Raw genomic sequence first — 15,703 nt, forward strand, 5'->3', positions numbered from 1 at the left:
GACCCAGGCTCACATCACTGTTAGAGACCAAAAGGTTAGGAGTTTCCTGTGTCAGAACTGCTGCAATGCACACGAAGAAGTGCAAATAACAAAAGGAGCCATTTGGGGTTAAACAGTTAGAATTTTTTCCCTGTTGACTGTCAAGAGACTCGGCTAGATGAGTAAAGAAAAGGCTTCTGAAGCCCTGGCTGGCATAGCTCAGTGAATGGAGCACGGGCTGTGAACCAAAGTGTTCCAGGTTCGATTCCCAGCCAGGGTACATGCCTGGGTTGCAGGCTATAACCCCCGCAACCGCACATTGATGTTTCTCTCTCTCTCTCCCTCCCTGCCTCCCTTCCCACTCTAAAAATAAATAAATAAAATCTTAAAAAAAAAAGGAAAAGGCTTTTGGTGTCCCCACAACAGTCTAGATTATTATAATTCAATAGTTACAAATATTCAATATAGAATTATTTATAATTCTATAAAACTATTCCACGTTTTTCTGTGGTACTTTTTTCCTAAAATGAAAATGGCTTTGTTTGTTGTAACTTACTGAAACTATCCAGAAAAATGAAGTTAATTGAAAATCCTACCCCAAGGAACATTAACTACTACTACTTTAAGTGTATCCCTCCCAGAAATCTGTATGTTCACATTTCCTTTCTGCTACCTTCTCTGGATTTGACTCACTACACGGGAGTCTTTTTGTAAATTCAGAGCCGTTGGAGCGCCAGCTTTTGTCATTTCCTGCTGTGTGCACTGAAGACCGCACATTTCCCTGTAGCTTTTGGTATGTAATGCCTTTCAGTTCAAATTATTTTCCGATTGCAATAGTGACTTATTTGGGGGTTAATTAGAAGTGCGTTCTATAACTCCTAAATATAAGGACTTTCTGCTTACCTTCTGTTACTGAATTCTAGATTAACTGCAATGGGAGCAAGAAACGTTACTTTATATAATTTCAGTCCTTTGAAGTTTGTTGTAACTTGCTTCATAGTACCAGTGTGCTTCTCTGCTGCCATCTAGTGTTCAACTTGGGAATAACGCAGTGCAGGTCCGCAGGAAAAGTTGTGGGCATAGTGGATCATCTAGGAATGTGGAATCCGATGTTATTTAGATGTGCATGTCATCACTTTTAAAACTAAGGACTTTTTAGAAACCTTTTGTTACTGATTTCTAGATTAAGTGCAGTTAGTGCCAACAATATGCTTTACATAATTTCAATTTTTTGACGTTTGTTGAAACTTGCTTTACAGTACAATGTGATCACTGAAAAAATGTTCCCAGTGCTCCTCTCTTCTGCCATCTGGTGTTCACGTTGGGCAAAACCTTGGTGCAGACCAGAAGGAAACGTTGGGAATCATGGATCATCCCTAAATGTTGAATCTAACTTTGCTGCGCATATTAAGTTTATTTTTTTTTAGGATTCTATTTATTTATTTTCAGAGAGAAGGGATGGGAGGGGAGGGAGAAAGAGAGGAAGAGAAACATCGATGTGTTGATGTGTGTAAGAGGTATATCACTCCGTTGCCTGTCACACGCCCCAAACTGAGAATCTGGCCCACAACCCAGCCGTGTGCCCTGACCGGGAATCCAGCCGTGACCATTCAGTTCACAAGCTGGTGCTCACTGCACTGATCCACACCAGCGAAGGCTCATGTGAAGTCGTTTATATCTCTACAGGGTTTTTTTTTTTTTTTTAAATGAGTTTGTAGGTTTGATCCCTGGTCAAGCCACATGCAAGACTCAAGCAATGGCTTTGACTGGTGTGGCTCAGTGGGCTGGGTGTCCGCCTGCCAAACAAAAGGTCTCCAATTCCATTCCCAGTCACAGCACATGCCTGGATTTGAGGCAGGAGATAGTCAGGAGAAAACTCCAGAGGTGCTCCAGAGGTAAGACAAAGGGCATTGATACAGGACAGAGACCCTGTTATTGTTGCGGAAAAGTCACTCACACGTGGGAAGATGAGGAAGCACAAACTTTATTACGCACGCAGGCTCAAGGGGGGTTAATTTCCCCCAAATCCTGAGCAAATCCGGGCTCATCACAGTTCCTTTAAATACTTGTTACAAGGCAAAAAGGAGGAGGGGGATTCATCTGCTAAAGCAAGCGAGCATACAAAGGCAGAAGTGAAAGGAAGGTCAGCATTTTGGCTTTGAGATAATGTTACCCTGGTAAAGTCTGCCCAACTCCTTATCCAAAAATAACTTTCACTCAGCTTTTTCCCGCTAAATCTTGCAGGTGTTACAGAGGATGTTGTTTATCAAAGAAACCACAGATCAAAGAAACTACAGATCATAGAAACTACAAATCATTTATGGGACTTTCTTTTCCTGCTACATTATAAGACCAGTTGTTCCTGCTTTCTGGAAAAGTGCTGAATCATGGTGAATCATGAATGCACCTGTGCAGAAGATGCTACACGGCCCCTGCTTCATTATAATAGCAGTATAATAAATCAGCATTGTGGGAACACCTTCCCTGGTGGTCAGTCAAGGAAGATCATGGGAGACCACATGCACAGTAGCTTTAAAGTAATATAAGTAAACACCCAGCTCCCTGCACAAGGTGGTCTGAGACCATGTGAACTATGTGAGCAAGGCTGAAACAGATGGGCCTGTTTATGACTTAGCTTTGAGAGCCACACACCATTTTTGCAACACAGATCAGCTTGGTTGTGTGAAGGAGGGAGTGTACAAGGGCAGGGGTGACAGCATGTGGATTTGGGGGACACCTTGGAGGCTGGCAGCTACACTAGGAATGTGGTTTGCTGCTGGAGGGGAGGGAGAGGGCACAGACCTCTCTTTATTCATCTTGGATCGAGAAACCTTCTGGGAGAGCGCCAGGGTCTGTCCTGGTGGGGTGGTAGTGACCATTACATGGCAGTCTGTGGGTTCCCCTCCCCACTGTATTTCAGCGCCAGCCCCTCTTCCAGCATTACACCAGGACTCTGCCCCTCTCCCATGGACCATGCTGAAAAGTCCCATAACACTGAGTTTATGTTCTCTCTGGGCTGTGCTGGTGGGGGGAGAAACAGGGAAGGGAAATGAAACCCAAGAAAGACACACACCTTTCTTTTAAAAAGCATAAAAGAACATAATACTGGATATTTATTGTTGAAATCCATAGTTTATATAGACACTCTTCTTCACAAGCCTGGCACTAGAAGGACAGAAAGGTCATCATTTCAGGTCATGGGGACTAGTGTCCCCTTTTGTTGAACCCACCCCAGCACGTACAGGGTAGGTCACGCTTAGGTCTCCCTCATGCAGGAGAGGGTATGATGGGGTCCTCACTAATTGTTCACCATCTCTGTGTATTGAACTCAGCTCTGGATCTAAGAAAAGTGTGTCCTCTGGGAGCTGTTAGCACCAGATGTAGGTGTTTACCCTGTTCTCACACTGAGTCTTGCTGGACTCCCACCCATTGGGATCATGGGAATTTTGTGCTCCTGAGCCATTGTGGACAATATCTGGGAATAGGTGTCCAGTACTGACCAACATTGTGTATGTCCACTATCCCATTACACTTCACTTCACAAACAAGTTTAAAGATACAGCCCTGTCTGGTGTGGCTCAGTGGATTGAGTGCAGGCTGTGAACCAAGGGGTCGCTGGTTTGATTCCCAGTCAGGGCACATGCTTGGGTTGCAGGCCAGCTACCCAGTGGGGGCCATGTGAGAGGCAACCCACACATTGATGTTTCTCTCCCTCTTTCTCCTTCCCTTCCCCTCTTTCTAAAAATAAATATATAAAATATATTTAAAAAGTTTAAAGTAATAATTTTGAGATGGTGTCAGTGGTGTATGAAGCCCTGTGGGGCCTAGGTACAGGGAAAGTGCATTACAGAAGCGGCTGTGCTGCAGGCTTCATGAATGCCATATGCAGACTGGGTGCACCTGTCACAGGGGAAACTCGGTTCTTCTTGCCAACTCAGAAAAGGATTACAGATCAGCAAGTGTGTTAGCGTGCAAGCAGGGTTTATTAGTGATACGTTCTCATGGAAGAGGACAGGTCTTGCTGAGATGGGAGTGAAAGGCAAGAGCACCAGGTCCTTTGCCCTGAGGACTTACATACCGGTAGTTGCTGGGGTGGGGGAGAAGTTACATATTGATTGGTGGGTAAAAGTGACGTCAGCTTCCACAGGGAATGTGACTACCCAAATGCAGGTATGTGTGGGAGTTGTTAGCCTGAATCCTTATCTCACTTCAGACCCCATTTGGCCATCTTGGAAAATAGATCCATGACAGAAGACTCCATGTTTAGGCAGTTACCCAGAGTTATCTATGGGCTCTTTCTGTAAGCACTAGGGACCATCTCATAAAACAGACAGTGGCCAGAGAAAAGCTATTAGCCAAATTTGTTTTATGGGTCCTTTCCTTGAGTGCTGTGGACCCCCTCCCATCTTCTAGGCCTTGGGACAAATACAGTTTGAAAGCCTTTCTTTGCCAGATACTGGAAATGACACCTAGAAGTTGAACGTGTTAGCATGGGGCTTCTTGGGACCTGGGAACATCTGGCAACAGGATTGAGCCAGGCTCAGGACTGCTGAGTTAGTGGGTGAGACATGTCTTCCTCGTCCTCCCTGCCTTGGCTTTACCATCTATCCTACCTAACACAGCAGTGCAGGCAGGTGCTGTTCTCAGCAAGGGGTGGGCGAGGGTCTTGTTTCACAGGTTATTCTCAGTTATCACCTGCCTGTGTTGAGGAGGCTCTGAGGGTGTGCAGATCAGTGGGAGGGTGCTGACCTGGAGGGAAGTACATGCCCCACCTCAGGCCTCCTTCTCAGGGCAGCTGAGTCTGTGGGGAAAGTAGTGGGGTCTGTTCAAATTCTGAATTTGGCTACAGCCCCCTACCCTGTCCTTATCTTCCTTTGCCCAGAAATAAAGGCCCGGAAGACATGGGCACTGAAGGCTGTTCAGCAGGACTTGTGATCTCAGTGATCCTCTTACCAGATTCTGTCTGTGCTGACTCAACTTTGAATGTCATGCAGAAAGGCTGGAGTTCCCATTTCCATTGTACAGACTAGGAAGCAGGCAGAGAGAAGTTGAGAATCTTGGCTTAGGTCACACAGCTGGAGAAGACAGAGCTCAGACTTACACCCACTATGGACTGATGTGGAATCTGTATGCTGTGCACCAGGAAATGCTGACCCTGAAAGGGTCACACCTAAGACGTGCTAAGCTCACGTCTGTGCCCAAGCATACACCCCTCCCTGCTGTTCACCTCTGAGGCTCTAGAGGTTGTAGGAAACTAGAAGAGCCAAGAGAAGCCAAAGGAGGATGGGTAGGGAGCTGATTAGGAGAAAAAGGCCCCCTTCCCAGGAGTCTGGGGAATTCCCTTCCCTGGTGAGTCTGTCTCAAATCCCTCTCTCTGGACAGTAACCCAAGTAGACTGTCTCAAGACTTCCCCATTTGTCGGGGTTGAATTTCTGTGGCTGAGAGTATGAGTTCTCTGTGGCTCTTAAGGAACCCTCTGCTTTCAGTGATGGGGAGAATGAGATATTGGGTTCATATGTGTATGGAGATAAAACATTGTAGAATAGGAGCTCAAAAATCCATGAGTGAGATTGGTGCTGACATTCCCATATCACTGTTTGTCCATCTCATCTCTTGTCATGAAACTGGAGGGTTTGTTTAACGAGTTCTTTCTGTACTAATTACAATCTTGGGAGTGTAAGTTGCTGTAGACTTCCTATGGCTACTGATATAAAACTTAATGCTAATGACTCACTACTCTACCTGCAAACATAGGGCTTCTCCCCTGAGTGTGTCCTCTGGTGTGTGAGGAGACCTGACTTCCATGTAAAGCTTCGCCCGCATTCCCTGCAAACATAGGGCTTCTCCCCAGTGTGTCCTCTGGTGTGTGATGAGACCTGACTTCTGTGTAAAGCTTCGCCCGCATTCCCTGCAAACATAGGGCTTCTCCCCAGAGTGTATCCTCTGGTGTCTGATGAGATGTGACCCATCACTGAAGCCTTGCCAAACCCATCCATACTCGATTGTTACAATTCTTGACATTCCTGCTTTCACAAATACCTTGCCTGTGTCCTCTGGACTCTGTTTCTGTCCTCTGTGAGGCTCTTCCTCCATCATTCTCTCATGCTCACTAGAGGTTGTCATTGGTTCTTTGGAAGGTTGGGAAAAGGGTCTTGAGATTCTCCTCTCACCCATCCTTTTAAGCAAAGGTTTGGACCTTCCTTTGACCTCTTGGCATTGAGTTTTATCATTCCAGCTGTGTGTACTAGTATGTTGGTGCTGCAGATTCTGATCCTTTGGACAGGGCTCCTCTGCTTGGGGGTGTTTTCTTGTAGATGTTCCTGGTAGAATATGAGAGCAAAGATTGAGTTTCACATGTTGGCTGAGGAACTTTTGACTGGAGAAGGCCAGAGAGCAGGAGGGACATGGGTGGACCTCTGGCTTTGGTTCTGCTGAAAGAGAAAGGTTTGGTCAGGGCAGATGTTGATGAGAATGCCTGGGCTGCACAACTTGTTTCCTGGTACAGACATGCCCCATGAATCCTTATTGTGGTGACAACACAAGTTCTGTCTCCCACAAAGTGTCCACTCGAAGTCTATTTTCCTTTTTATTTTTATGCAGTGTATTTTCTTCATAACTCCAGAAACCCCACATCAAGGGTCTTTGCTAACATTGCTCAGACTAGGGATGTTCAAGTAGCAGGAGAGGCAATTTCACTCCCTGAACTGCAGTGACCTTTCCCCTCTACAGGTGTCTTCTAAGTCATGTTAAAGAAAACCAGGAATTGCTTTTCTTTGTTTTAAAAACTATAAGGGGCGTGTGAGAGGCAACCATGCATTGATGTTTCCCTGTGTTTCTTCCACGTCTTCTCTAAAAATAAATAAAATCTTTAAAAAAAGTCATTCCTCAAACCTCACACCAAATATTTATGCTTCATTTCATTCAGTGTTATTCCATTTCAAATATCCTAAGAAGTCCTGTTTCAAAATCTTTTTCTAACCACTGGTCTTACATGCCTGACTACTGGTCCTCTCTGGCCAATCCACCATGCACTCTCACTTGGGGATGAAGTAATGTCTGAGGGGATTCCCCACTGGAGTTTATTTTCTAAAAATTAACAAAGCATAATGAACAGAGAACACACCACTCTACGCTGAGGACTGCACATTTTCACTCAGGAAAGTCCTCAGGGTCTCAACTTGGATCATCAGCACTGCATTTCCAGGCTGCTGAGCATCTATCTGATCTCCATTCTTACCGTCTATGCTGAGACGAGACCTGAGTGACCCTCAGCCAATTCAACGCCCCACCTCTTTTCTTCCCTGCACTAGCTGCTCCCTCTGCCTGGGATCCTCTGCCCGCAGGTATTTTTGTAAATGTTATCTCCTGAGGGAGCCCTTCCTGGACCACATGCCACACCATCACTAGGCACTTGCCTGGATTAGTTTTCTCCAAAGCACTAACCGCTGTGCGGTGTTACACACATGCAAGCACGTGTGCCTGGGTTTCCCTGCTTTATTGGTCAGCTCCTCAAGAACAGTGATTCTCTCCTTATGTTTATCTGTATTTCCAGGCCTCAGGATGCTGTGCCACAGAGTAGGATCTTACCTGACAATTCACTGGAATGATGAAGGAGTATGTTCTGCCTAAATGGTGTGGCTTGGTGTGTTGGGTGCTGTCCAAAAACTGAAAGGTTACAAGTTCGATTCCCAGTCAGGAAACAGTCCAGGGTTTTGGGCCAGTTGGGGGTGTGCCAGAGACAACCAATTAATGTTTCCCTTGAACATTCATTTTTCATTCTACATCCTTTCCACTCTCTGTAAAAATAAATAAAATCTTGTTTAAAAATATTTGATTTATGTATTTATTTTCAGAAAAGGGGGAAGGGAGGGAGGGAAAGGGAGAGAAACATCACTGTGTGGTTGCCTCTCACATACCCCCTACTGGGGACCTGGCCCAAAACCCAGGCATGTGCCCCGACTGGGAGTCAAACTGGTAGCCCTTTGGTTCACAGGCTGGTGCTCAATACTCTAAGCCACACCAGCCAGGGCAAAATCTTTAAAAAATAATGAATGCCTATAAAGAAAAAACATTTAGAATTATGGAGGAAAATTAAGCGAAACAGCTGTAAATGTGCCAGAAAAACTGCCTTTTTTTTTGAGAGAACTGGTTATTACTTGAAAGCTTTTTTCCCCTCTCAGTCTTTCAGTACTATATGAGGTTGTATATTTTGTTCATGAAATACTTTAAAAATAAAATATATAAAAATTTTGCCTAAGAGTCAAAGGTATATGAATGAATTGTGAAGTTCTGGAGCATCTGAGTTGAAACTTTACTGATTTTAGCATGGATTTTACTCTACTTAAGAGTTGGATCATGAGTATCTCTATGGAGAATTCTCTCTTTTCTGTTTTGAAGAACAGTGGTGCCTACCTCTTCCTGTTGTGAGCTGTCTCTTCCACTTGCTGTCCCACTTGCTGCCCAGCTCCTGGCCATATTCATCCCTAAACCAGACCAGCAGCTCACAGCCCGGCCTGATGACCCGGCAGGTTTGGTAGAAAATCTGCCCATGGTATTGAAAGGCCACCAGGTTCTGCTCTTCATCATCCCGGGCACAGTTCACATACCTGGGATTGAGGCAGAGGAAGGGAAAGAAAACCACAGTGATGAATTCCTAGTACCTGTTACATCCATGTCCAGCTCCTCCCTGATTCTTAAGGCCCTTAGGCTCTGATGTTTTCCACTGCCCCTACTGCTCCCAGGGAACCTTCTGTTCAGTGTCTGAGCACCTGTGAGAATGTCATGTGAATTCCTACCTCCAAGTCCTGCTTGCAGTGCTAATCCTGACTAATACCATTTTCTAAAACCCAATTCTAGAGTTAACCTCCACCCTGACTGGCCATAATATCCAGTGATCTCTGGCTTCTCCAAGCTCTAAATCAAGTTGTCTCACACCACAGAACCTGGTGCTTGATCTAGGGCTCTGCTTCTAAATCAGCTCACTAATTTTCCAGTACTCAGCCCACATGTTTTTCTCTTGAGGGGCCTTTCTCCAACCCCCTTACACTTTATTTCGGGTACCATTTAGTTGCCTGCCCAAGGTTACCATAGAGAAGTGGAGGTCTTTTTGTGTAGTAAAATAAAACAGAACAATAGTAATTGATTCACATTCAGGAAACCCTGATAAAAGAGAGCTCTTCAGGAAAGAGGCCCATGACCATTCCCCTGCAGGCCTCAGAGCCCAGCTCTAGGTTTGAAGTGAGGCTGGGATGGGTGCTGCCTGCACAGGTTTAGGCCACCCTTGGTTTGTGGTATCTTGACACTGAGCATTTCTTGGTAATTATAGTTAAATGTTTCTAAAAGCAATTGTTTTATGTCTGTCTGTGAGAAGTCCCTCATAAGGACATGGGTTGTGTGATCTGTTTAAGTAATGTATTCCTTCACCTAAAGTGGAATATAGTAAGTGCTTACTTAATTAATCTTCATTTTGATAAATCAAAGTATAATCCAGTGTCCCTGGTGAATCTAGGCTCTTCAAGGTCCTTTCCAGTGCCCACATTGTATCTGCAATGAGCTTTATATTTTCAGGACATATGCTGTAGTTTTTTCCTAAATATCCCCTGAAATGAAAGAACACTGTATGGAGAAAAAGAGGAAAAAAGGTTTAGGGGAGACCATTGAGAGGTGCATGATGAGAGGGAAAGATTTATGGGCTTGGGGGGATGAGAGTCCCCTCTGACACCCAGAGACCTGTTGACCTCACCTCATCCAGTTGGCCCAGGACCTGTCCTTTCCATCCACATACTCATAGCAGTTTCTCCCTTTGGTGATCTGTGTTTCAGAAAAGAAGTTAAAGACCTTTTATTTTTTTTTGTGGGTAGGTAATAGAAGAATTATTTTACTCTACTCTCATCAAAGCTCTTCCATCCTGCATGGGGATTCAACTGCCAGTTGTGACCATATGATAATTTTCTTAGTCACCATCTATACATCTGAGTCTACCTGTCCAATCAGATTGGGAGCCCCACAAGGGAGGAGCCACTCTTTTCTGTCTGCAGCACTTTCCTCCCGCTCACCTTCTGATCCTTAAACAGGAGCTCTGTGTTTATGTAAAGTCCAATCAGTACACAGAGCTAACTATATTGTCCCCTCCATGTCTAGAATATAGGTGAGGTCCCTCCAAGTCTCAGAAGGCATGTGGGAAGCCAGAGGGCAGTGGAAGAGGTAAATAGTTCTCACCAGCCAGCAGTATCTGCTCTTGGCTGCCTCTCCATCTTCTGTGATGTGTCCTTCATAAGGGCCAAAGAGCAGACCCACTGGCAAGTCAGCTGCCTCATTCCACACTCCAAGCCCAGCCTCAGGGATGCCCGATGGCCCAATTCTCAACCCAGGGGGCAGGGTGATAGCTGAACGGTGGGGATGCCCCTTGTCCACTGCAGTGTCCTTTACAAATGTAGGGGGCCCATGCACAGCACAGCTGTTGATGAAGAAGTTCTGACACTTCTCACAATCTGGAGGTGAGAGCAACAGGGGTTAGGGAAGGTATAGCACATGTTCCTGGACACAAAGCTTCAGAGGGAGTCCGGCAGTCACATCATTGAGACTCAATCCTGTACTCCAGGTCACTAGAGGAAGGGAATGATTTGGGGAGCAAAGGACCAGATGAAATTATTGTATCATAACATGTTTCTCAGTGAGGGTCACTTACAAAGGTAGTCATCGTCCTGGGGATTGTTGACCTCTTGGTACACATGGCCCTTTCTTTCTCGTAGGCTGTACATCTTCATGTTCATCTCCTTTCTCCTGAGTTCTAAGTTGGAGAAGGCCAGGTGAGCAAGGTTGGTAGGGTCTGCAGTGTTAGTTCCCATTTTGTCAGATAACACAATCTTCTCCCATCAAATCATCGCCTGTCCTTTTGCGTACTCTGGTATTTTACTGTTAACTGTTGGTTCAGAAGATGAAGACTCCACACTAGGTACAGATGACTCATTCAATTTTAGTTTCTAGATCTTCCCATTATCAGGTTTAACTTGCCAATCTTCAATCATTCATAAAATATTTATGGAGTGCACATTATGTGTTAGGCATTGAGTAAAGGCCTGGGCACCCAACACCAATAAATGTGGTTGCTATTATCACAGATGGGTTTATTGGACAACTTGCATGTGTCACTTGTTTTAAATTTAATTTAATATTTTCAAACAATATATGAGCGATGCTTCCTTATCTTCTCTTTACACATTAGCATTCAGGAACTCAGAGAATTTATAGGATTTGCCCAAAGCTCCATTGCTAACTTCAGTTTCAACTTGGCCCAACTTAAATCCAGGCCCATCCAAACTTGGACCCACATACCTGGGTCATACTCATCAGCCCTTCCACAGGACTTAGAGGAAGTAAATCTTCCAAATTTTTTCTCTCAACCTGATTTTTGTCTAGTGTGCTTTCCAAAAGCACATGCTTCTCTAGGAGGGGACACTGGTTTCTGGGCATGCTCTGAGTCACTTGCAGTCATCAAATTTGCTGTTCCTGACAATTCCTTCAAACTATATTCATTGCTTAATGGCACCCTGGATGTTGCCCTCAGTGTAAGAGTCACATATTAAAAGATAACATATTTAATTTTTTAAGGCTTATGATACATTTTACATGCATGTCTTTAAAATTTCAACCCTTGAAAATACCTAGGAAGTATGAATAGGGGATAGGGCCAATGTGGGTAATGAATCCAACATTAGAACTCATGCCTTATGACTTTTATTTCAACTGTCTCTATAATATTGAGAGTGAAGGATATTGGGAAGAGAATAAAGAAATAGTTGGCAGAAACATATCTATACAATAAATAAAATGGTGATAAAATCTGCAATACCTTGGAAAGAATTTTGTAGTTAGATTAGCTGGTTCCCACCAAATCTGTTTGAATAAGGTTGTATCAGTAGCTAGTTGTCTTCAGTTTCATGATGTATAACATACTAATTTTCAATGTTACAGTGAATGTGTAATTAAATAATGCTCACCTAAGTGTTCTGTGAATTGTGTAACCATATGAATGTGAGATTACAGTCCTGATATCAATTTACCCCTCAGCTCTCTCCATATTTAAATATCATTAAAATTACCTTCAGCATTCGCCGATCATGTTCTAGTTTAATTTGTAACTGTGAAATCATTCATTCAGCAAATATTCAGGGCCCCTCATGGGCTGTGGTCTGGGCCTGTCACCTCTGAGAAGACTCAGGTATGGACCAGCCTCTCAAAGAGCTCACAACACAGAGGTAGGCGGGCTGAACAAATGATTCTAAACAAGATTAGAGCAGCCTCCTTGGAACTCAGAGAAAGAAGCTGTTACTTCACCCTTTCAAGAAAGAAGCTGTTACTTCATCCTTACAAGAAACACCCATTTGAAATCAGTTCCAGACAGATGAGTTTCTGTTGAAGAGTGTGTAACCTATTTGTTGTTTCTCAGTCATCAAACCTGAAGCTTCTCAGGGGTGGGAGATGCTCTTTGATTAGAGTGGGAGGCTCTGATCCTGGACATTTTACATTCTTCTTCACCTGGGACCATCCACTGTACCAAATGCCTGCACATTATACACTTTCCTTAGTCAGAGGGTACAGTGCATCTCTCACTTCAGCACAGCAGAGAAGAACTTTGGTTGAAATCATCAGTCAGATGAATGACGTAATGACATATGGATAAGACAATGCAAAGTTTAGGAAACTATGAAAGTTTTCCAATTTTTTCTAATTTTTAAAAAGGATTGTTTATTTTCTTGAGAGAGAGGAAGGGAGGAAGAGAGGGAGAGAAACATCGGTTACTTGCCTCTTGCAAATGCCCCAACCAGGAACCTGGCCCACAACCCAGGCATGCGCCCTGATCAGGGATCAAACTGGCAATCTTTCCCTGTGCAGAATGATACCCAACTGAGTCACCGTGGTCAGGGTAAAACTATAAAAGTTTTAATGAGTTTGTAAATGGTTTAGAGAAGCAACTATGGGTTAGATTGCACTATCACTGATACTGAGATCTTAGACATATACTCAAACATTTCTGTGTCTCTGAAAGCTCACTTCCCTCATCATAAATGGTGATAGTATGTACCTCATAGGGTTGTTGTAATGTTTGAGTTAATTCACATAGAACTCTTAAAGTCTGAAACATTGTGAGAATGAAACAAATGGTGGTTACTATTATTGCTGTAATGATGAGCCCTGGCTGGTGTGACTCAGTGGACGGAGCAGTGGCCTGCAGACTGAAATCTCACCAGCTCCATTCCCTGTCAGGGCACATGCCTGGGTTGTGGACCAGGTCCCCCCTTGGGGGCGTGTAAGAAGCAACCTATATAAATGTGTTGCACATGTTTCTCTCCCTCACTTTCTTCCTCCATTCCCCTCTCTCTAAAAAATTCATAAAATCTTAAAAAAACTATGATAATGCCTGAGTGTGTTGAAGAGACCAGGAAAGGAAGGCAGTAGTTCCTAGGATACTTTCTGCATTTTCCCAATTTACTTGCATTTGTATCTATGAGGAAAATTTTGTTGTCAACAGGATTTGGGAAATACTCACCTTCTGGTGTTTACTGTGTTCCCTTCTGAAGGCCACCCAAGGTTTCACTGAAAGATGATGAGGAATCAGTGTTTTGGTGGGTAAATGTGTCCAAAATCTGGTGATTCTTCCTAGGGACACAGAATTTTGAATGAGAGTAGTCCAAGAACAATCCCAGGATGATTGGAAAATGTTTTCTGATGTTCATTAAGTCCTAGGCTTCTATTGGGGCCATCCACTAATTTCACTGGAATGATAAAAAACATAGAGAAAGTGTCATCTACACTTTACCTTATGTTCATAAAGCATTTATTACATTTATTAAAAAATAAATTGGCCTCTCCTGACAAAAATGTAATAAAAGCAACTACAGAAACTCCATGTCTTCAACATAACCCTTTCTCCGTCCTGTTTTCTTCAAACTGGCCTTGTCCCGGCTAAGGGCACCTCAACCACCCAGCCTCCTTTCTCTGGTATCCTCCCCACTGTGCACATGCTGGCCACCCACGCCCTTCCTCAGTCATTAGACTCTTGTCAGCATCCACAGTCTGCTGACCACAGAAACAGAATCCCAGTCACATTAAAGATCACATCTTGACCTCAGCTGTGTTTCAAGCTCAGACCCATGAAAGTGGATGGACCCCACCCTCCGAACACTCACCATACTGGAGAGAACATGGGGCCGACATCAGGAAACGATACAGTGATCAACAACTCCCGACCCTGGCCCTCCCCCAGCTCCCGTCATCACCACGGTTAATACTGCTCCCCCTCCCGTCTCCATGCAGGCCACTGCGCAGCCAGGTCGGGGCACACTTCTTACAGCCAGACCTGCCTCCCTCTCTTGCAATGACAACTCTTCTGAATTAGTTATTTTTTATTCACTTGTATGTTCTTACACATTTACTGCTTATTAATGCATCCATAAATATATATGATTACGTTGCACATCTGAAAGTTGACGGGAGCAGCCCCTCACTGTGGGATACACTGTTGTGCATCTTGCTTGTTTTCTGTACCAGCAAACCTGTTCCCTGGTTACGTCCTGAGATGCCGCCTGACCAAACCAGGTCCGAGTCGGGAGGGCAGCGCTGGCTCCTCCCGCCGCTCACCTTGCTGCCTCGGAGCCCGTTCTTCATCCGAGTCCTCACGGTCCTCCTCCTGGAGCTCGGTCCTCCTCCTGGAGCTCGGTGGCCTGCCTGCGGCAGTGACACAGGAAAGCCTGTGGCGGGGCCCTGAGATCTGGAAAGAGACAAAACATTTGTCCCGAAGAGGAGAGCGTGGAGGAGGGACAAGCCCGGGAAGCCCGTGGGACTGGCTCCGGTGGGACGGGAGAGTCTGCAGTGAGTTGCTGAGAGCCCCGCACCCTCGTCAGCGCCAGCCCCGCTCTGACTGAAGGAGCAAACTCCCTGCGACCCCTGTCCCGGCGGGAGGGAGCTGCAGGCGGATGGAGCCGCCGGAGCCGGGGCCAGCCCGGCGCTTGCCAGGTCTCCAGGCCCCTGGGCCCATCGTCTGCGCACGCGCTACCTGGGCTGGTGAGCGTGTCCGAGTTCCTCTTCAGGTCCCTGTACCGGCCTTTCTCCCCGATGGCAGGGCGCCTGGGGAGTGGAACTCGGGCCCCGCTGGAAGAGGGGCTGGACAGGGCGGGGCCAAGCCGCCTGCGGGGGGCGCCCTTGTTCTCCCCCTTCCCCACCGCACGGCGACCCAGGCCATCTCAGGGGCCCTGCCGTTAGGGCGGGCCCTGGCGGCGCCAGGAACCCCGCTTCTCCCGGGGACGGGCCCGCAGGCGCCCCCGGGGTCCGGAGAAGCCCGCGCGAGGCGCAGGCGCCGTGTCCGGCAGGCAGACCGCCGTCTCTCGGGCTGAGAGGCCCGGGGTCCCTCAGGACTGGATCTGCGTCTTCCGGGCGGAGGACACTCCGCGTCCCGGGGGGGGGGAGAGGGCCAGGCCGCCGCGGCTGAGGGGGGTTGGGGCGTCTCACGAGGGGCGTCCGGGTCCCCTCCACTGAGTCGGTTTCCAGGACGACGGCATTCGGGGTCTCTGAGTTTGGGGAGATTTGGTCTTTCCGGGCGGGCGAGCTGCAGGAAGGGCGCCCCGAGCCGAGGGGAACTGGGGTTCCCAGGCTGTTTGGGGGTCTGAGCGTTGGGGGTCAGGAGACGTGGGGTCCTCCGGGTTAGCGGACGCGCCCCTCGGTGCTG

At 46.2% G+C, this 15,703-nt stretch overlaps 1 protein-coding gene and 2 long non-coding RNA genes across 3 annotated transcripts in view; 1 reads left to right on the forward strand and 2 right to left on the reverse strand.

Moving 5' to 3' along the window:
• The window catches only part of LOC114495073 (histone-lysine N-methyltransferase PRDM9-like), a 38,324-nt gene extending 23,575 nt beyond the window's left edge, over window positions 1-14,749 (reverse strand). Inside the window, exons 1-3 of the mRNA XM_036022537.1 lie at window positions 14,620-14,749; window positions 13,529-13,575; window positions 11,383-11,539 (exon numbers count right to left, since the gene is read on the reverse strand). Of these exons, the coding sequence (XP_035878430.1) occupies window positions 11,383-11,473 (91 nt within the window). The 5' untranslated portion in view covers window positions 11,474-11,539; window positions 13,529-13,575; window positions 14,620-14,749. The remainder of the gene's footprint in view (window positions 1-11,382; window positions 11,540-13,528; window positions 13,576-14,619) is intronic.
• Window positions 5,073-10,923, forward strand: LOC118499843. Its single transcript, XR_004902393.1, has 3 exons — window positions 5,073-5,142; window positions 10,201-10,206; window positions 10,913-10,923. It is a non-coding gene; the product is annotated as an uncharacterized LOC118499843 (long non-coding RNA).
• LOC118499842 lies at window positions 8,537-9,964 on the reverse strand. The gene is made up of 2 exons (XR_004902392.1): window positions 9,722-9,964; window positions 8,537-8,585 (listed from the first exon to the last, which is right to left on the reverse strand). It is a non-coding gene; the product is annotated as an uncharacterized LOC118499842 (long non-coding RNA).
• Window positions 14,750-15,703: the final 954 nt, after the last annotated feature.

The sequence above is a fragment of the Phyllostomus discolor genome, chromosome 3 (assembly GCF_004126475.2).
Source record: "Phyllostomus discolor isolate MPI-MPIP mPhyDis1 chromosome 3, mPhyDis1.pri.v3, whole genome shotgun sequence".
NCBI lineage: Eukaryota > Metazoa > Chordata > Mammalia > Chiroptera > Phyllostomidae > Phyllostomus > Phyllostomus discolor.